Source organism: Elgaria multicarinata, chromosome 11 (genome assembly GCF_023053635.1).
Source record: "Elgaria multicarinata webbii isolate HBS135686 ecotype San Diego chromosome 11, rElgMul1.1.pri, whole genome shotgun sequence".
Classification (NCBI taxonomy): domain Eukaryota; kingdom Metazoa; phylum Chordata; class Lepidosauria; order Squamata; family Anguidae; genus Elgaria; species Elgaria multicarinata.
Window position 1 is genome coordinate 32,696,468 of NC_086181.1, and position 19,273 is coordinate 32,715,740.

The 19,273-nt window shown below is 48.1% G+C and overlaps 3 protein-coding genes across 6 annotated transcripts in view; 1 reads left to right on the plus strand and 2 right to left on the minus strand.

Moving 5' to 3' along the window:
• The first annotated feature begins 202 nt into the window (after positions 1-202).
• The window catches only part of TBRG1 (transforming growth factor beta regulator 1), a 30,936-nt gene continuing 11,865 nt past the window's right edge, over positions 203-19,273 (plus strand). Inside the window, exons 1-2 of one of the 2 annotated variants that reach the window (XM_063137945.1) lie at positions 203-242; positions 1,716-3,841. In XM_063137945.1, coding sequence (XP_062994015.1) covers positions 1,766-2,782 — 1,017 coding nt within the window. In that variant the 5' untranslated portion in view covers positions 203-242; positions 1,716-1,765 and the 3' untranslated portion in view covers positions 2,783-3,841. Of the gene's footprint in view, positions 243-1,679; positions 3,842-19,273 lie in introns of those variants that run through there. The other variant, XR_010025974.1, reaches the window with a different exon arrangement.
• Positions 4,988-16,289, minus strand: LOC134406468 (translational activator of cytochrome c oxidase 1). 3 transcript variants are annotated; one of them, XM_063137912.1, is made up of 6 exons: positions 16,270-16,289; positions 10,944-11,200; positions 9,274-9,380; positions 8,018-8,148; positions 7,506-7,683; positions 4,988-5,850 (listed from the first exon to the last, which is right to left on the minus strand). In XM_063137912.1, the coding sequence occupies exons 2-6, from the start codon at positions 11,158-11,160 to the stop codon at positions 5,650-5,652; spliced, it is 834 nt and encodes a 277-aa protein (XP_062993982.1). In that variant the 5' UTR covers positions 11,161-11,200; positions 16,270-16,289; the 3' UTR covers positions 4,988-5,649. The 3 variants fall into 3 exon arrangements, with proteins under 3 accessions (XP_062993982.1, XP_062993980.1, XP_062993981.1); XM_063137910.1 differs by lacking the exon at positions 16,270-16,289 and adding an exon at positions 12,296-12,359; XM_063137911.1 differs by lacking the exon at positions 16,270-16,289 and adding an exon at positions 12,194-12,213.
• LOC134405656 (zinc finger protein 12-like) lies at positions 14,220-18,431 on the minus strand. The gene is made up of 3 exons (XM_063136900.1): positions 18,291-18,431; positions 16,270-16,371; positions 14,220-15,196 (listed from the first exon to the last, which is right to left on the minus strand). The coding sequence occupies exons 1-3, from the start codon at positions 18,418-18,420 to the stop codon at positions 14,220-14,222; spliced, it is 1,209 nt and encodes a 402-aa protein (XP_062992970.1). The 5' UTR covers positions 18,421-18,431.

Sequence of the window (19,273 nt, forward strand, 5' to 3'; positions counted from 1 at the left end):
GGGGGAGCTTCATTTTTTGGATTCCTGCCCTGCATTTGTTAAAGGCGCAGAAGCCCAGCCAGCAACTCAACGGCCCTGCACTTCTCCACCCTCCCTACTTATGAAATCCTGGCTCCCCGTTTGTCCAGGGAGGAAAGGGTTACCCAGACAGTACACGGAAGTGGGGACCTTCGATCGTCAGCCCCTTCCGGTTCCTGCCGGGGCTTCTGGGAAGAGAAAAGGAGGTGTGCAGCTGTCCTCTGGTGAGAAGCTGGGGAGAAAAAGGGGAGGGGGCTGTGCATACGAGCCCGGATTGTTTGCAATCCATTGCATTTTGCTTGCTTTGAATACTCCTGTATGTATGGAGCCGAACCGGGAGTGGAGAAGGGCAAATCCCAACTTCCGCTTAGCTAGAACATAAGAAGGCCCCTCCTGGACCAGACCAGACCAGAGGTTCATCTTATCATCTGTTTCCCACGGTGGCCAAGCAGATGTTTTGGGAAGCCCGCAATATGAAAGCAATGGCCCTCCCTGACCCACTCGCCCCTACTTCCGGCTTCTGATATACTGCCTCTGCTTACCCATTGTGACTCACAGCCGCTAATAGATCTGGATTCTCCATGAATCTGCTTAAGCCCCCTTTGAAAGCGATCTAAGGTAGGGTGACCATATGGAAAGGAGGACAGGGCTCCTGTATCTTTAACAGTTGCATAGAAAAGGGAATTTCAGCAGGTGTCATTTGTATGCAATGCAGCACCTGGTGAAATTCCCTCCTCATCACAACAGCTAAAACTGCAGGAGCCCTGCCCCCTTTTGTACCTGCAGCTTTGACTGTTGTGAGGAAGAGGGCATTTCACCAGGTGCAGCATGCATACAAATATCACCTGCTGAAATTCCCTTTTTTTATGCAACTGTTAAAGATATAGGAGCCTTGTCCTCCTTTTCATATGGTCACACTATCTAAGGCCCAGCCATCCCCAGTCTGGTGCCCTCCAGATGTTTTGGACTACAAGTTGCAGAATTCCTCACCATTGGCCATGATGGCTGGGGCTGATGGGAGTTGAAGTCCAAAACATCTGGAGGGCACCAGGTTGAGGAAGGCTAACTAATAGGCATCTATCATCTGTTCCCTTTTAAAACAGTGCAAGTTAGTAGTCATCACCACACCTTGTGGTAGTGAATGCAACTATTTACGCACTGTCTGAAGAAGTACTTCCTTTTATCTGTCCCGAATCTGCCACCAATCAGCTTCACTGGATGACCTCTTTGGGTTCTAGCATTAGGAGAGATGCTAGAACCCATTTCTCCCTATTCACTTACACTCACTTACCTTTTTCTAAGCTAAAAAGCCCCAAACATTGTAACCTTTCTTTTTCTCATCTCTTTTCTGTTAGAATTGTTCTAAACTGCCTTAGTTGATTCCAGAAAGGCAATACAGAAATCCAGCCCCTTGATCATTTTGGTTGCCCTTTTCTGCACCATTTCTAGCTCATGTGCAGGATAGAACCCCTTTGGAGAAAATGGTTTTTATGGCTATATAATTATGAGTCTCATTTCAAGAAGTCCTGAAGATGTAAAATATTTTAGTGTCTGGGGTTAGTAATGGCAATATGTCAGGGTGTATATTTTTGTGTGTCTGAGCTTAGATGTATTACGTTTTTGCTTTTTGAAATGGTTAAGCTAGAAATCTCAATATAAATATTGGAACTGGCTTTTGGACCCTTTCTCCTCCCCAGCTTTCTTCTGCTCCTGCCAGCTTCATTCCTTCCTGCCCACACTCCTCGCAATGAAGAAAACACCACGAAAAAACCAAGGCGAGCGTTACCGCCTGAAGTTCCGGCGTCTGTGCCGGGCAGCCAAGGTGCTCGTTTACGAGAACGCGGCTTTGTGCGATGAGATCGCCAGGCTTGAGGCCAAATACCTGCGTGTACGCGAAGAGCGCCGGTTCCTGCTTGCTCGCTTGTTGCAGGCGCAGGCTGAAGACGAGCCTCCCGCGCCAAACCTCGCTGCCGTTTCTCAGCCCTCACCGGACGAGCTGACTGTCCGCAAGCCCCGCCGGGAACGCAAAGGCAAAGAGAACGGCCGGGCGTCCAAGCGCAGAGCAGCCCCGGAGCTGGGTGCCCGCCGGCCGGTCCCGCCACTACCGTTGGATCCTTCTGGCCGGCCAGTGTTTCCCATCACGCTGGGGTCGCTGACTATCTACAGTTTGGGTGAAATTGTCCCCGACCGCCCTGGTTTCCACACGGAGAGTGCCATCTACCCGGTTGGGTACTGCAGCACCCGGATCTTTGCCAGCACCCGCAGACCAGTTCACCGGTGCCTCTACACCTGCCAGATCAAGGATGGTGGTGCCGGGCCGCTCTTTGAGATTGCTCCCGAAGATGAGCCAGGCTGCGTCATGGCTGGCTCCACGCCGGATGCCTGCCATGCTCAACTGCTGGAGGCTGTGGGGGCGGCCCAGCTGGAGCCGGCAGGAGCAGAATTCTTTGGGCTTTCGCACCCGGCCATCCAGCACCTCATCCAGAGCTGCTCTGGCGCTCGCAAGTGCGCTGGGTACCGCTGGTTCCGCTTTGAGGTGTGCCGCCCGGCAGATGGGCCCCCTCCAGAGGGGTTGCCCCCAGGAAATCCCGGAACTGACTACGAGGCTTTCCAAAACCAAGGCTTGGCAGGGCCCGTGGGCCTGGACTTCTCTGCTACGACCCCTTCCCCACCCAGTGGCAACGGATATGCAGAACTTTTCCTGCCTTGTGCTCCCTCCGGAGGGTCCCCCATTCCCCAAAGCCCAGAAAGTGACACTGACTGAATATTGCCAGGCACAAGCCTGTGGTAGAACTTCTGCCTGGAGACCCATGTAGCAACATCTGTTATCCTGGCCCGAGTTTTCCTGTTGCTACAATTACATTGATGTTGTAAAATGCTTGTACCGTATCCTGTTGTTTTAAAGGCTGCCATTAGGTTAGCCTTCCCCAACCTGATGCCTTCCAGTCGGGTTGGACTACAACTCCCAGAATCCCCAGCCAGCTATGCTGGGGTCCAACCCATCTGGAGGACACCAGATTGGGGGAGGCTATTTTAGATCCAACTCTCAACATTGTCTATGAGCAGTAATTTAAGTGTAGGTCCAAAAGGGTGTATTTTTGCTTTCGCAAAGACTTTTGAAACAAGTACTTGAATTGAGTATTTCTACTTGAAGTCTGTATTTGACAATGTTTGATTTGGGCAGGGTGTGTATGCGAGGTTGGTTTTTGCATAATGGAAACACTATCCAATCAGAAGGATCCAAGGGTAGTGGCAGAACCAGTAAAAGTGCTGTGGTGAATGTGCTCCCATATGGCCTTCTAATTGCATACTTTTAGCCAATGCTAAATGCATTTGATCACATGAGTGCATGTTCACAAGATAACTTCCCTACAAGAGAAGAACCCTTTTCTTGTTATAAAATTGTGAATGCTGGTAAGCTGCCAACGTTTTCAAGAGTATAAGGGAGCAATCCTATGCATGGATTAGCAGTTGTAGGACTTTTCCCGTTTCAACAGAGAGAGGATTGCGCCCTAGAAACGTGCTAACCTGCATTACTGCACATGCCCAGTTCCACATTAAGGAAGGCTGCTGGATAAGTTGGTGATCTTTACTGTTTTGAAACCAAGCAGGAATAGACTTAGGCTGATACAGGAGAAACTGTACAGATATGCACAACTCCTGTACGGTACAAAGAGACGATTCACATGGAATATGGAGCTGATGGTGACTGAAGTGTATCATGATCAGTTCTTCCCCTTCCGTCATTTACTTGAATATGTTAAGAGGCTTGTGCATGAAATTTACCACTGAAGGCTGTTTTTAATAAAGGCTTTGAAAATTGTCTGTGCATTGCAGGAAATTTGGAGGTGGGAGGGGGTGTTACGTGAGGAAACAGGTAGATGGCTCATAAGAAAGAACTTGGGCTGTTCTGTTAAGAGGTTTCCTTTCATGGAGTTTCTCCCCACACCTACCCCAAATCTCCCAGTTGGTTGAGAGTGCTCACTTTTTTAAGATGCAAAAATGGGGGTGTCCTAAATAAATCCAGGAATGGAAGAACAATGTCTCAAGATGCTGGAACAAAGATTTTATTTGTTAAAAAGCCCAACGCATTTCGGCCTATTTTTATTTTAAGGCCTTTTTCAAGGGGTTCTAAAAAGTCTGCAAAGACGCCTGTAATAATGTCGCCTACTAAAATCACCAGTGAATTTTAGTAGGAGACATTATTACAGGAATTTCTGCAGGCTTGAAAAAATTCTGCAGGCTTGAAAAAGACCTTAAAATAAAAATAGGCCGAAACATGTTGCGCTTTTAAACAAATAAAATCTTTGTTTCAGCATCTTGAAATGTTTCTCTTCCATTTGTGGGTCACTTTTTTTAAGGAAAGGAAGTAATGGATGCATCTTAAAGTGCATCTATAGTAGGGGTGGGTGGGAAGAAGGTAGAACTCTGGAAGTTGCAATTATTATTATTAATAATAATTAAAAAAAATATTTGTTACCCATCTCTCCCTCAGTACATCAGCAGAAGTTTCCACTTCCCGATTGTTTAACAACAGTTGGAAGAAAAACACTCTTTTCTTCCCCCTCTCCCATTATACTGCTGAAAGGCAGAACGCTTGTAAGGTAACCAGAATTGGATTTTCGTATGGAAGGAATATGAATTCCGTTGAGTTCTGGTATGCAAAACAAATCTCTGGGCTCACAGTTCTTTAACTCCAAGTAGATGTCTTTTGCATTAAGCTCCAGTTAGTTGATCTGTCAGTTCTAGGAAGAAACTAAGGAGACCCAGCAAGACTGAAGTTTGTCCGCCCCAATCTATCCCATAAACCATTGCCAGGCTAGTATGACTGTCACAGCTTCTGTCAAGAAATCCTTCCAGCATGAACCAGAAGACACCTTGGCAGAAGGATGTCCCACTGATTTCAATGGCATTTGTTGCCACCTGCTTAGGATTTCAGCCTTTTGTAGTTTAGTGAATGTCCTGAGACTTATATGGGTTCTGTGGAGAATTACAGTTCCTTGCGGGAGGAAGAAATGTTTAATGGAGTCGCACTTTTCCTGAAAGCATAACAAGTCAATACCCCCACTTGCCAGTTTCAGTATCGAGTCAAATATATGGGATGGTTTGGGAACAGTTATCACCATTGGCTCAGGAATATTCTCAATTAACGTGCTATTTTTGGGATGACACTGGGTCATTGATAAAAGATCATAAAGCCACAGGCATTGTCGCCACAGTGCTCATAGTCCATGAGGGAGCACTGCAACAAAGGATAGGTTTTAGGCCTCTAGAGCAAATGCCCCCTGACCTTTCCAGCAGAAGCCGTGTACAAAACAGGGCTGAACTCCAAGCTCTTGCTGGAACATTCTCCTAGCATCCGCATCTGCTTAACCCATTGCCCTTTGTACACAGGGTGGGCCTGCCTTTGGATAAGGAATTGTGACAGAGAGGAGCTGAATAGGGACAAGGGGAAAACTTTTTTAAAACAGGAACTTTCATCCATGGCTGCCAATTTTAACAGTTCGAAAAGGCATTCCAGCTTTAGCCTCATTGCGAGGTCAAACAAAAACCACGTCAGGACTCAGCTGATAAGTCTTTGGCAGCGCCCATTCAGAGGACGCGACGTCCCTCAGAGGTAGGCCTGTAAGTCTAGGCGATGTTGTCATACACCCGGACGACATCCAGATATTCGCGGAGTGAGTCCAGCAGCTGGGCCGCTCGCTCCATCTCCTCATCGGACAGCTGGGCACTGACCGTTGGGATGAACTCGAGACCGGCAGAGAGGGAACAAAGGCCCAGGGATTCCAGCTTCTCCCGGACCTGACGTAAAGTGGGTACCGCACAGATAAACTGGAGAGGAGGAGAGGAAGGAAGGAATTCAGCCACCAATCCTTCACACACAGCCTTGAAAATAAACACTGAAATGTTCAGTCCATGAAGGAACATTTTAATTTCCTGGTTTTGGGGGAGGCTGGGAGGAAGGACTGGATACTCTGGAGTGGGGAGGCTAATGTGTTGGTGGAGACCTGAGGAATTCTGGGAGATCTACAGACGGCATGGGCATCCTATGGGAGAGAAAAATGATCTGGTACCACCCTCTCCAACCAGGTGTGTTGGATTACAACTCCCATTAGCCCCGAGCATGGGGACAGAACTTCAGGCCCGGGGCCCAAATCCAGACCTCTGGCATTCCCCAGACAACACCCCCCCACACACACACACTCAATAAAGTGCCAAATTCTGTAATCCAAATATACTGTGCAAATTAAATAGAGCTGAATCAGGTATGACTATTCATGGGTGTGTGTCGACTTCTACTGGAAAGTATGCAGATAATGCCAAGTGAACTCTCAGAAGCTCTCAGGGGAGGGGCTGTGGCTCAGTGGTAGAGCATCTGCTTTGCATGCAGAAGGTTCCAGGTTCGATCCACGGCATCTCCAGGTAGGGCTGGAAAAATTCCTGTCTGAAACTCTGGAATGCTGCTGCCAGTTGGTGTTGACAATACTGAGCTAGATGGACCAAGGGCCTGATTTGGTATAAGGCAGCTTCCTATGTTCCTACGTTGAAGGGGCCCCAGTGCCCAGTGTAGCTCCTTCCTCTTCATCGTGGCTTTGGGAACAATTATAAACTTGCTTTAAAACTAAGTGTGATTCCACAGTTGCTGTATACCAAAGTGGAATCTGTCCTGCGTTTCTATAGCAACCTGGCAGAATGTATTCACTTGAGGTCGGGTGGGTTGAAAGGAAGAGGCTTGGGAAGAAGGACTCCGAAGTCCTCAGAGAGGGAAAAGACATTTTAAGGCCGGGTTGTTGAACCCCTTTCATCCCGAGAGCCGAAATCTATTGCAGAGAAGCTCTCGGGCTGCATTTTGGTAGTGGGTAAGGCCGAAGGTAAAATGGGGCAGGAGCAATGGGAGTGGGCCAAAATATCAGCACAAATTAAAGTTAGAGCTCTTAAGAACGTAATATAAGAAGAGCCATGCCGGATCAGACCAAGGGTCCATCTAGTCCAGCACTCTGTTCACACAGTGGTCAAGCAGCTGTCAACGAAGGAATCACAAGCAGGACACAGTGCAACAGCACCCTCCCACCCATGTTCCCCAGCAACTGGTGCACATAGGCTTACTGCCTCGGATACTGATAGCCTTCTCCTCCAGGAATTTATCTAACCCCCTTTTAAACCCATGCAAATTGGTGGCCATCACCACATCTTGTGGTAGTGAATTCCATTGTTTAACTCTGCGCTGTGTGTTAGTTACAGCCAGTAACGAAGCCTTAGGAGAGATATTTTGACTTTTTAAGATGGGGAAATCCTTGCAAAACCTTGAAGACTGCCAAATGATCAGCAATTTAGGGAGAGGGGGCGTGGCATTGGGAAGGGGCTGTGGCCATCCGGGGAATCCCAAAAGGTCAGATTTGGACTACTGGGTATACCCAACCCTGGTACCCAATGTATAAAAACACACTGGTTACTGGTCCCTGTCCCATACCTACCCTACATCTCACCTTCAGCATCGTCTTCTCATCCTCATCTTCTTCTTCTTGGACATCTTCTGCTCCAGCTTCAATAGCAAACTCGAGGGCTTGGTCCAAGCTGATAGGACTGCCTGTCCGGTCCTCCCTGCTCACCACAACGATCCCCTTCTTTTCAAAACTATGCCGAGCCCCAGCAGCAAGGAGTCCTCTGCCGGGAACCAAACGGAAAGCCCCCAGCACGTAAACTAAGGAAGTGACTGATTAGGGCTTCTACCTCCTACGATCCAAAAAGAAGTAAAAAAACCAACAGAGTTTGGCCTTCCCCAACTCGATGCCTTCCAGATCTGTTTTACTGCAACTCCTATAATTCCTATAAAACCCAATCCTGGCTTTGGGATGATGGGAGTTGCAGTAAAACACATCTGGAGGGCACCAAGTTGGGGAAACTGGGTCTAGGTCCTCTCCTGTACCCCAGGAAGATGCTATTAACCACTGCGCACCACCCCAGGCAAACCAGCCGGCCCTCTTCAGCTCACACTAACCCGTGTTTGTTCAGAAGACGACGGATTTCAGAGAGGGACCTCTTTGCATTGTCCGTCAATATTTCAATAAGTAGGGAGGATCCACCAGGACCGCGTGCTTCACAGAGCAGGTAGGAGGATTTGGTTTTGTCCTGCCAAAATAAAAGTTAAAAATGACTACATTAAGGCCCATATTTAAGAAACACACACACAAAAAGATAAATCCATACTCAGGTGCATCTTTGAAGCAATTAAGTTGAAATGGGGTGGGCACATGGATATATGTATGTATTTACTTACTGGAAATATTTAAAAATTGTTTTTTGGCTCACCAGGGCCCTGAAAGTGATAAATAATTTTAAACAATACCATAAATCACAGCAGAATGAAAAGAAGGGGGGAAACTTTAAAACAAGCCAGAACAATATTAAAATCCAACACTGCTGTTTTTACTGCCTGTCTAAAGCTCAGTAAGGATGGAGTCAAGTTGACCTCCCTAAGGAAAGTCAGGGTGCTGCTACCAAAAAGACCCCGTCTTGTTCTTAAAAGGCCAGCTACCATTATTTTCAGTCATGGTTGGCTTGAGAGCACAAAGTAGGGCGGGTGATACCTAATTCCTTTCCAGTCCTTGACCTTTCATAGAATCACAGAATAGTAGAGTTGGAAGGAGCCTACAAGGCCATCGATTCCAAGCCCCTGCTCAATGCAGGAATCCAACTTAAAGAATACCTGACAGATGGTTGTCCAGCTGCCTCTTGAAGGCCTCGAGTGTGGGAAAGCCCACAACCTCCCTAGGTAACTGATTCCATTGTCGCACTGCTCTAACAGTCAGGAAGTTTTTCCTGATGTCCAGCTGGAATCTGGCTTCCTTTAATTTTAGTCCATTATTCCATGTCCTGCACTCTGGGAGGATCGAGAAGAGATCCTGGCCCTCCTCTGTGTGACAACCTTTCAAGTATTTGAAGAGTGCTCTCATGTCTCCCCTCAATCTTCTCTTCTCCAGGCTAAACATGCCCAGTTCTTTCAGTCTCTCTTCATAGGGCTTTGTTTCCAGACCCCTGATCATCCTGGTTGCCCTCCTCTGAACACGCTCCAGCTTGTCTGCGTCCTTCTTGAATTGTGGAGCCCAGAACTGGACGCAATACTCTAGATGAGGCCTAACCAGGGCCGAATTTCTATGCCTCTGTTACCCCCTCGTCTCACAAAACACCTCCCACAAAGGAGGCAGCTACGGCCACATCTGCACACCGGTCCCCAAACAACTCAGAGATACGTACCCCGCCAGTGATAGCTGCTTCAATGGAGGCTTTGGGCATGCTCTTGCTCCGACATTGCTCAACAACATTGGCTAAATTAGTGTTCAGCTCAGGGTTTGGGCCTCCTTCTGCCAAAGACATGATGCAAAAAGAGATGTCAAATTATTATTACTAATTGGTTTGTTTATATAGTGCAGGGCTGTTAAACTTCTTTCATTCTAATGGTGGGCGGGAGAGGCAAAAGGTCAGGACCAAAATGCCCAAAACAAACAGCAAAATTTAGCTTAAAGGTCATACTGCCAGTAACTTAGCCTTAGGAGAAGCGTTTCGACCTATTAGAATGGGGGAAATGCACAAAAGCCACAAACCCACTAAATGATTGGCAGTCAGGGGAAAGGGGTGTAGCCTCCTGGTGAACCCTGGAAAGCTGGCTTGGGACCCCAGCCCGGCCATAACTGGCCTGCAGTTCAACATCTCTGATGCAGCGCCATCGATATACATTGCACTTTACAGAGTAACAGGAACATGAGAGGAATTTACAATCTAAAATTCAACACAAGGGAGGCTGCAGAGGGAAGGGAAGAAGTTAGAGGTAAAGGCAAAGAAGAGAAAAATATGCGTTGAGTCCGGCTACGCATTTATAGAAAGAACATTCCACACTTGGAGGTGCCACCACCGAGAAGGCCCACTTCCTCATTGCCATCCTCTGAACCTCCTGTGGAGGAGGCTCTCAGAGGAAGGTATCAGATGTTGGCTGTAGTGTATGGGGTAGGTTCATACTGCAGTCTTGAGTCATGTAAATTTTTCACGGAAGCCAAAGGTTCAGCAGCCATGCTTCCACCCTCCCTTTCCCTGTCTCCTTCCCTCCAGCACACCTGGAGACGTGCTCGCCACCGCAAGGGGGTGGATGACACCATCAGAGGGAATGGATGGGAGAAGCCCTAGCTAGATTCTCTCCTGCTTTAGCGGAAGTCTTCAGTGGACTCCGTTCAGTGTTTGGGCTACAAGGTGGAAACCACTACTTTAACATGTGACTGGGCTAAGATCACCGAGTGAGCCTCATAGCTGAGTGGGGATTTGAACCCAGGCCCCTTCAAGCCCAGATTCAACACTCCAAAGCCAAAACTGCCTCTCCAGAGTAGAGCTGAAATGAACAGGATTGCCACTAGGGATCTGTTGAGGGGCCTACAATTTGAAGCGGCCCTTGGTTGCTAACCCAGAAATTGTGATCACCTGGGACCTGCCGCTCTCCTTATCAATGGCATCACCCTGCACCTCTGTGTGAGACCCCCAGCAACAATCCTTTGCTCCAAGTCTGGAGCTGGAAAGGAGGCTGGGGGGCGGGCCTTGTTGGTTTGGCTTACTGTACAAGCGAGGAAGCCTCCTGCCATTCCGTCTTGCAAGGAGGGGGGGGCAGTTTACTGGACTGGGTTCTCCTTTGATGAGGTGCTCCAAGTACCTCAGGAACACAATGGCCAAACAATCCCATCCTCAGAACTGGGAAACCGGAGTTGCAGGGACAATCACAGCCTACCCTGCAGTTACAAGCACGGGAGGGGAGCTGGGAATTGGAGCAGCAGCGAGTGGAAGCCTGGCCGTGGGTCTTCCCCATGGAACAAGCATCAATGCCAGGCTTCATGGCAATCTTCACTGGCATTAGAAAGTGAGAAGAAAAAGGGCCAGTGCCGTACCTCTCACAGCCAACCGGATCATCATGCCAAGCTTTTTGAAGAGAACAGAGCGAGCGTGGTCTTTCGGACCCTTCACATTTTTGACCTTGGACCACTTGTTGTGCCCGGCGAACGCAGCACAGGAGGCATGGATGGCGCGACCCGGCTGGTCCAGTACCGTCAAAAGGTGTTGGCGGAAGAGGACGTGCACCCGTGCGAGAGTGGAGCCTATGGGCATGGCTTGGACGGGACAAGAAGATGTCACCCCGACGTTCAGCCTTGGAAACAGAATATGAAGGGAAATGGCTATGGTGATATAAAAATGCAGCAGATTTACAAAGCCGTGGAATTAAAATCTCCCAAAAAAATGCTCACTCGGGGCTGGTGGTGGTGAGAGAATATCAATGCCATACAAAAACATGAAAAATACTATGCCATCAATATATCCTATTACAACATTTCAGAATTGCTAGTGTAAATTCTGGAGCTCACTCTGAAACAGTTGACTAAATGGAAATTATTCCTACAAGAATCTAGATCGGGGTGGGAAACTTGTGGCCTTCCAGATGTTTTGACCAACAACTCCCATCAGCATTAACCAGATGGATTATGGGAGTTGTAGGCCAAAACATCTGGAGGGCCACAAGCTGCCCACCCCTGATCTAGAGACAGTCTATTGGATGGTTAAGAAAGCCTTCAATGCATCAAATGAGAAGTCAGTCGCAAATTACAACGTTTAAACGATAAAATCAAACTAATTATATAACAGGACCAAGAAGACACAGACAGAGCTATAGATACACATCCACCTGCTTCTAGTTAAAAGTAATCTGAAATAATCACAGACACCCTCGTTTTGCATTCACAAAGCACAAATGTGGCTTAGAGTACTCATTCAATCATAAACCCATGCTGAAACACGGAGGCGGGGGAGAGAGCCACCCTAAAACCTCCCCTTTGTGATTAAAACGTGTGAAGCAGGCTTCCCCAAACTGGTGCCCACCAAATGTGTTGGACTACAACTCCCAGCATCCCCCAGCCAACATAGCTGGCTTGCTTGCTGGGGGTTGTAGTCCAACTTGGAGGGCACCAGGTTGCAGTAGGCTCTTGTGAAGGGCTAACTCAGGAGTGGAGAATCTGCGGCCCTCCAGATGTTGTTGGACGATAGCTCCCATCGTTCCTAGCCATTGGCCACGCTGGATGGGGCTGATGGGACCTGTAGTCCAAGAACGGGCTCCGTTCCCCTGGGATAAACTGGCCCACGATGTGACCTTGAGCGTGCACCGAACCGCTCCGGCTTCCATCTTCTGCTATTTTAAACCCATTGCAATCCCCGCACTCCTCTCCCGACGAACCCAGGCGTCCTGACTTACCCCACTACTAGCTACGGCAGCGCCCCGCACTTCCTCGGGTTCCTCCACTAACAGCTCCGCCCCTATGGAGGCGGTGCCTCAACTTAACCCTTTCCTCTCTGCATGCCACTGCTGTACCGGCTGTTCTAGCAGAGGGAAGGCGACAGGGAGTTAGTTGGCTACGATCCTAACAGCACAATCCTATGCTATCCATGCCTACTCAGAAGTAGGACCCATTGAGTTCAATGGGGCTGACTTCCAGAATAAGCGCGTGCCTTCCCCAACCCAGTGCTCTCCAGATGTGTGAGAACACAATACCCATAATTCCCAGCCAGCAGAGAGTTCCAGTCTTCGGGATGGTCACCGACAAGGCGTCTCTCTCAGCTCCGTTGACAGGGGCATGCTGGGAGCTGTAGGACTTTTCCCACCTTGCCATATAATTTGTAGCATAGGCACTGAGGTGAATTTTTGCTCTAGCTGGTTAAGGATTGAATTTTGTTTTCCTGGATTTTTGTTTATTTTTAAAAAAGTACCGATAAAATTGTCACCACCCCAAATTCACCTGAATTCTAAGAGTGGGGGGGACGGGACCCCTCACCTCTATTTCCCCGGATTTCTTGTGTTTTCTGGCTTGTTGTCAAAACCTCAATACTGGAACCTTGAGCAAGACAACCATAGCCCATCTGCTTCCCAGCCTTAGGAAGCCAAACTCATAGCGCTGGCTCTGAGGCACAGTGGGGAGAAAACAGGCCAGTGGCGTTGCTCAAAAGAAAGAAAAAGGTCAGTGGGATTGAAAAAAAGTTAACCTGGCCCTGCTCCTTTTACGGGGGCATGTCAGTCAGACAGAAAATCTAGTGGGCAAGGATTTTCCCAACTTCCCCACATGCCAAGAAAAGTACAATTTGCTAAATGTTCTGTCTGCCCTGCTGTTTTTAAAGGCGCAGGAGCAAGGCCAGTAATATAGTTAGCAATCCTATTGGTAAAAAACACCCACCAGCATCTTCCATTACAATAGCCACCTTCTCTCACTGACAACTCCAATGTCTGCAGCGGGATCCCAAGCATGTTTGCTCGGAAGGAAGAGTCCAAAACTCCCGGGGTCTCCTACGGGCACCTCTTATGTCAGCCGGCAGACTCCCTGCCCAATCTGATTTTTATTTCTTAATATTCTGGATGGGCAAGATGCCCCCATGGAAGCTGTTTTGTGAGAGCACTCTTAACGTTCTCAGGATTAAAAATGTGCTCACCCACCTAAAAAGGCTGGGGATGTCTGCAAAAGGTCCTTGCATAGGACTGAGTTCATGCATAATATGGGTTGCACTGAAATTTTTTAAGCTTGCTCCCAAATAAGAGTGTTTGGGATTAGCCTATCAATGGCTACTAGTCATGATAGCTAACTAGAACCTCCAGGTACAGAGGCAGTGCACCACTGACTACCAGCTTTTGGGCAGCAACAATGGAGGGCAGATCTTGTTGTCAGGCTTCTCAGAGGTATGCGATTGGCCAATGTCAAAAACAGGATGCTGGACCGTTATGTGATGTCAGCCTTTTCCAACCTGTCACCTTCAAGAAATGTTGGACTACAACTCCCAGAATACCCCTGAATGGGGGATTCTCGGAGCTGTAATCCAACACATTTGGAGAGCACCCGGTTGGGATTTGCTGTGTCATGTTATGATGCCACATAAAGTAGTAACATATTTTTTACAAATTCTCAAAAATTCACGTAATTACACATGCGCGCACACACACTGAGTCACACAGATACGTACTTTATTTCAGCTGACAGATGAAATATTTGAACGTTTAAAAGTATTCAGCAAGATGAAAGAATTGCTCCAGAATGCAAAATCTACATTTATCTTAACAAAATTGATTGGGGGGGGGGGGTTGCCATGGAGTGGGGTGTAGTATGAAGAGGACTGCAGAACGAAAAGCCGAGGCGCTATACCGCGAATGTGGATTTCACATCCGCCGCTGTGATTGCTTGACTTCGCGCTGCCTCCGGTAGCCGAGGGTTGCGCTCCTCGCTAGCTTTTGCCCTGCTTCTACCAGCCCCGCTATGCCAACTGCGTAGAGGCGCTCTGACCTTCCCTGCACCATGGGCCATTTTCACATGAACGGCCACATATGATTTCTGGCAGAAACGACGGTCACAGCAAGGGCAGGGGTAAGGCTTCTCACCAGTGTGCACCATTTGGTGGCGCCGGACTTTGGACTGACCGAAAAACCGCTTCCCGCATTCCAGGCAGGGGTGCAGCTTCAGCCTGTGGTCGTGGGTATCCACGTGCTCCTGCAGCTTCCAAGAGAACACAAACCTCTTGCCACAGACGAGGCCCTGGTGGAGACGCTCGGCCGGGGCCGTGTGTACGCTGAGGCAATGCCTAGCTAGCAGCCTGCAGCTGGAGAAGGATTTACCACACTGGAAGCAGGAATGAGAAAGGATCCCCGGTTGCAGCATAATGGGCCCCTGCGGCTTTCCGGCGACAGGAAGCTGCCCCGTGCAGAACGTTCGAGAACATCCCCCTGTGTCATGCGCCCCCTCGGGGAAGCCGTCACCCACAGCCGTTCTGCCCTCGTTCTCAAGGTTAGCGTGGCCGGGCCTGCTTAGCTTTGTGCAAACCAGGCAGGCGTTGGGCTGCTGCCCGGCGTGGCTGCGCAAATGCTGGGAGAGACCCATGCGGCACCAAAAGCGCCTGGTGCAGCAGGGGCAGTCGTGGGGCTTGGCGAGGCCCTCGCGCAAGGCTCGGTGCCGCTGCAGTCGGTAGGCCTGGCTGAAACAGCACCCGCACGACAGGCACTGGAAAGGCTTGACTCCTGTGTGGACGCCTTCATGGCGCCGCAAGGACCACCTGCTCCGGAAGGACTTCAAGCACGCGGCACAGGTATAGGGAGGCAAGCCGGTTGTCGGCGGGCAGGGGTCTGAAAATAATGGCAGAGGGAGGGAAGGAGCGGGGAGAGGTGATCAGGCGTCTCTGAAATGGTGAAAGAGGTTTAAGCAGAAGCGTGTAAGCTGGCAAACTCCCCAGCCTTCTTCTGGGGGAGGGTTGGATGCTGCTGCTTGGAGGCGCTCAGCACATGTTCAAGGACCAGCAGCACCCAGCCAGGCATAAGGACCTTGCTGGAATCGGCAGGAGGACTGGCAGGAGGAGGAGACTTGCGACCTTAATTTTGGGCTTAACCAGTTAAGGTTGGCCCCAAATTGTAGACCTCTGGCTCCAGCACTCTCTTCCCCAGAGGAAACAACCCCTTCATTGGTGCTGCCCCTGAATGTCTCAAGCCCTAAACAACTTGAGACAAGGCTACCTGAGAGAGCACCTTCTCCCTCACCAACCTGACCGATCACCAAGGTCATCTCAGGGCATGCTTCTGGTGGTTCCACATGGACCTATGGTCCAAGTGAAGTCCACCCTTCCTATGGAACTCCCTGCCTCTAGAGACCTGGCAGGCATCAACACTGCATTGCTTTTGGTGCCCCCTGAAAACAGCTCTTTGCCAGGAAGCCTTCCTTGGCTGACTAGCCTCGCTTTTATTGGCACTCTGTTTTTTAAAGAACAATTTTAATATCATGTTTCATTTGTTTTATCTTTTGTTCATTTTTATCTCTTGTTCACTGCTCCGGAATCTGTATAGATGTGGAGTGGTGTACAAACGGTGTAAATAAATAAATGTTTTTAAAGCAAGTTTCTAGGCCTTAGGGTCAAGGACAGGTCTCAAGATCTACAAACCTCAGCTCATGGGACCACACAGCTTCTCAAAATGTAGGAAAGAAACCATTGTCAATTGCTAAACATCCTTTGGTTGGGGTCACTTTGAGAATGGTGGGTTGGGGGTAATATGACCAAACCCAAAACGCAACATACATACAATTCTATTGACTCTAAGTGTTTTAAAATGCACATTTCAGTACTAAGTAATACTACACAATTACAGATGGTTGAAGAGGCAACCAGGGAATGCAAAGCCACACAGAGAAACTCACAGATTCTCCTCACCTTGTTCTGGTTTCGTGGCCTTGGAATCGTACATATCTGGGACCCACAGTTTCGTCCCTTCCTCCATCAGGCAGATGAGGTCCGGCTTACGTATTTTAAACCCTGCCCCAAAAATATCAGGAAGGATTACAAGTTGGAAGAGCAGTCAACATACCAATGGAAAGATGGAGCCTCAAACTGCTTTTCAAATAAACAAAAGAAAGATAAGAAAATAGTGTGAACAAGACTCTTAAAGACCAGAAGGTTGGATCCAAACTTAGGGCACAATCCTATATACATTTAGGATTTTCTTCTGTCTAAACATGCATAGGATGGTGCCGTTAGTCATACTTAGAGAGCAAACCTATTGAATTCAATGGAACTTATAGTTAGTGATGACTAATAACCCAATGATTTCTGTAGATCTACTCTACGTATTACGATGGCCATGGCTAGACCAGGCCCATATCCCAGGATCGTCCCAGGATCATCCCTGTGCATCCAAATGACACACAGGGGATCCCGGGAGCAGGCAGGGACGACCCCTTCATTTGCCTGGGATAATCCTTAGATCTAGCTAAGGCCTAAGTCTGAATTTAACCCAGAATTATAACAGAACAAGGAGGGCATAATTTGTCACGTGATTCATCAACCTTGCTAAAGCTAAGCAGACCTAGATCTGGTCAATGTTCAGATGGGGGACAGGCTTAACAGTGCCTTGAGTTCCAACAGATGAAAGATGGGATAAAAATGAAACAAAACAAAATGCTACCAACTCTGGCTAAAACCCATCCTAGAGAATGCAACCATCTTAGTCACTGGTCCCCTCTTCCTCTACATTAAACCAGAGCTTTCTCTATTTCACACACACGCTTTCCCCATGTGGACCCATTATTTGATGCAGCGTTCAGTATCTCAAGTTTTAGGTTGTTTCCAAAACACAAGCTTCTAGTAATTGTGGCTATAGAGAAAAACCTGAGGGCACACAGGCAGCTTCTATCTAAAGCGAATGTAGTGTGCTAGCGGTTAAGAGACTGAGCTGGGAACCAGGTAATGTCTGGTTCAAATTTTGCCTCTGCTGCACATTTAGTAGGTGGCCTTAAGCAAGACTGTAAATAAGCCAACAAAAGTGGATTAGTCTGCAAGCATCCTTACTAGCCTGCTAACAGCCAAGTGGCTTAGCATTACCATGCTGGTCTTGAAAGAGGGGAAGCCCCATTCTCCATGGGCCAAATGGAAAGAAAGGCTTCTAGCCTCTGGGCTGGCTATATATAAAAGAGTTGTCTACCAGCAAACTGAAGGAGGAGGAATAGAGACATCTACCTCAACAAGCCCTCTGCATTTCCATGCTGGTTGCAGAAAAAGGGATTTTCCTTCTTCCACAGATAGCACAGAAATCAAGTGGGCTGTTAGAGGACAGAAAGAGTGAACCATCCCTCTTGCTCGCCTGCATGGAATTCCTGATCACCTATGGTGATTGAGCAAGTTGGTATACACAAGGCTGCATTGATTTTGTTTTAGGGTATGATCCCATGCATGTTTAGACAGAAAAAAACACCCAGCCAGCATGTTTGCTGGGAGTTATAGGACTCTTTCTCTCTAAATACCCAGAGGAGGGCTCCTTTAATCTGTTTACAGTGATTAACTGACTGTTTAAAATTGTTGCTTTTAGAATGTGTTTGTATAATTTAATGATGTATTTTATTTTGAAAGTTTTGTAAGCCAGCTCTAGGATGTTATTTGGAAGATGGGATAAAAATGCCTAAAATTAATTAATTCTTTTGGCCTGCCATGGAAGGAAAACAATTAAGAACAATCTTACAGGGTTGTTGTGATGATTACTGAGATAATGTGTAAGTAAGAAATTCTCAGAAACCCCACCAGTGAGTGGGGAATCTAACCCTGTCTCTTATTTACACCTAGCTAATGAGGTGGGCAGGTTGACAGAATTAGACAAAGTCAGCCTACCGAACTTTCAGGAATTCCCCAAATTGGAATCCACCATCACTATCACAACACAACAAAGCAAAGGGGACACTCACCCACAGAGAGCAAGTTCCAGTAATTCTCCAGCATGACATCCTGGTAGAGCTGCTGCTGTTCCCCATCCAGCAAGATCCACTCGTCTTTGGAGAACATCACAGCCACATCATCAAAGGTCAACTTGGGCATCACTAAACGTCTGTGGGACACCAGCTTTTGGGGGGGAGCTGCCACAGGTCCATGGGAAACTAACATTCTTTGGGGGGCAGGCACAGGTCCATTGGAACCTAGCGTTTCTTGGGGCGCCACCACAGGTCCACAGGAAACCAGAGTTCCTTGGTGGGCCGCCATTGGTTGATTGGGACCTAGCGTTCCATGGGGAGACACCACAGGACCATGGGAAATCAGTGTTCCTTGAGGGGCAACCACAGGTTCAAGGGAAATCAGTGTTCCTTGAGGGGCCGCCACAAGTCCATTGGGACCTAGCATTCCTTGGGTGGCCGCCACAGGTCCAAGGGAAATCAGTGTTCCTTGAGGGGCTGTCACAGGTCCAGAAAGTGCTGGTTGGACCAAGGGAGAGTTTGGCACAAGGCTGCAGACCAGAACACCGTTGTTTGCAATTGGGAGGAGCACATATTGAGGATAGAGGCAGTCAGGCCCTGTTTGGAGTCAGGGGGGAAATTGCAAAGAACGAAGACAGGAAGTTAAAGCATATAGGATGAGTTCACTTATACAAAGGCAAATACTATCCATTATCACAGAAACTAGAACATGCTCCGTATATAAGCAATTTTCTTCTGATGCACAGAGTATGTTCATACTTGGTGAAGTCATGAAAGGTCTCTGCTTTCCACACCTTATACACACAAAAGCACACCCCTTTACTCTGGAATAATTAATCCAGAATAATGCCCCCCTTCCCCAGTTTCAAATCACTAACACGTATTAGAACCTTCATTCCATTCACTAGGGCTAACTGATTTAAGTCAAGTGTCAGATATTCTAATTCAGATATTTCCTGAACAAGCATGTACACTAATTG

Excerpts from the sequence above, each read along its gene's own strand:
- LOC134405656 (XM_063136900.1), bottom strand. The coding sequence starts at position 18,420 with ATGCCCAAGTTGACCTTTGATGATGTGGCTGTGATGTTCTCCAAAGAC. Across the intron at positions 16,372-18,290 it reads CTGGAACTTGCTCTCTGTGG|GGTTTAAAATACGTAAGCCG; the intron begins GTGAGTGTCCCC and ends TTTTTGGGGCAG. Across the intron at positions 15,197-16,269 it reads GGCCACGAAACCAGAACAAG|ACCCCTGCCCGCCGACAACC; the intron begins GTGAGGAGAATC and ends CATTATTTTCAG.
- LOC134406468 (XM_063137912.1), bottom strand. The coding sequence starts at position 11,160 with ATGCCCATAGGCTCCACTCTCGCACGGGTGCACGTCCTCTTCCGCCAA. Across the intron at positions 9,381-10,943 it reads GATCCGGTTGGCTGTGAGAG|AAGGAGGCCCAAACCCTGAG; the intron begins GTACGGCACTGG and ends TGTCTTTGGCAG. Across the intron at positions 5,851-7,505 it reads ATGAGAAGACGATGCTGAAG|TTTATCTGTGCGGTACCCAC; the intron begins GTGAGATGTAGG and ends CCTCCTCTCCAG.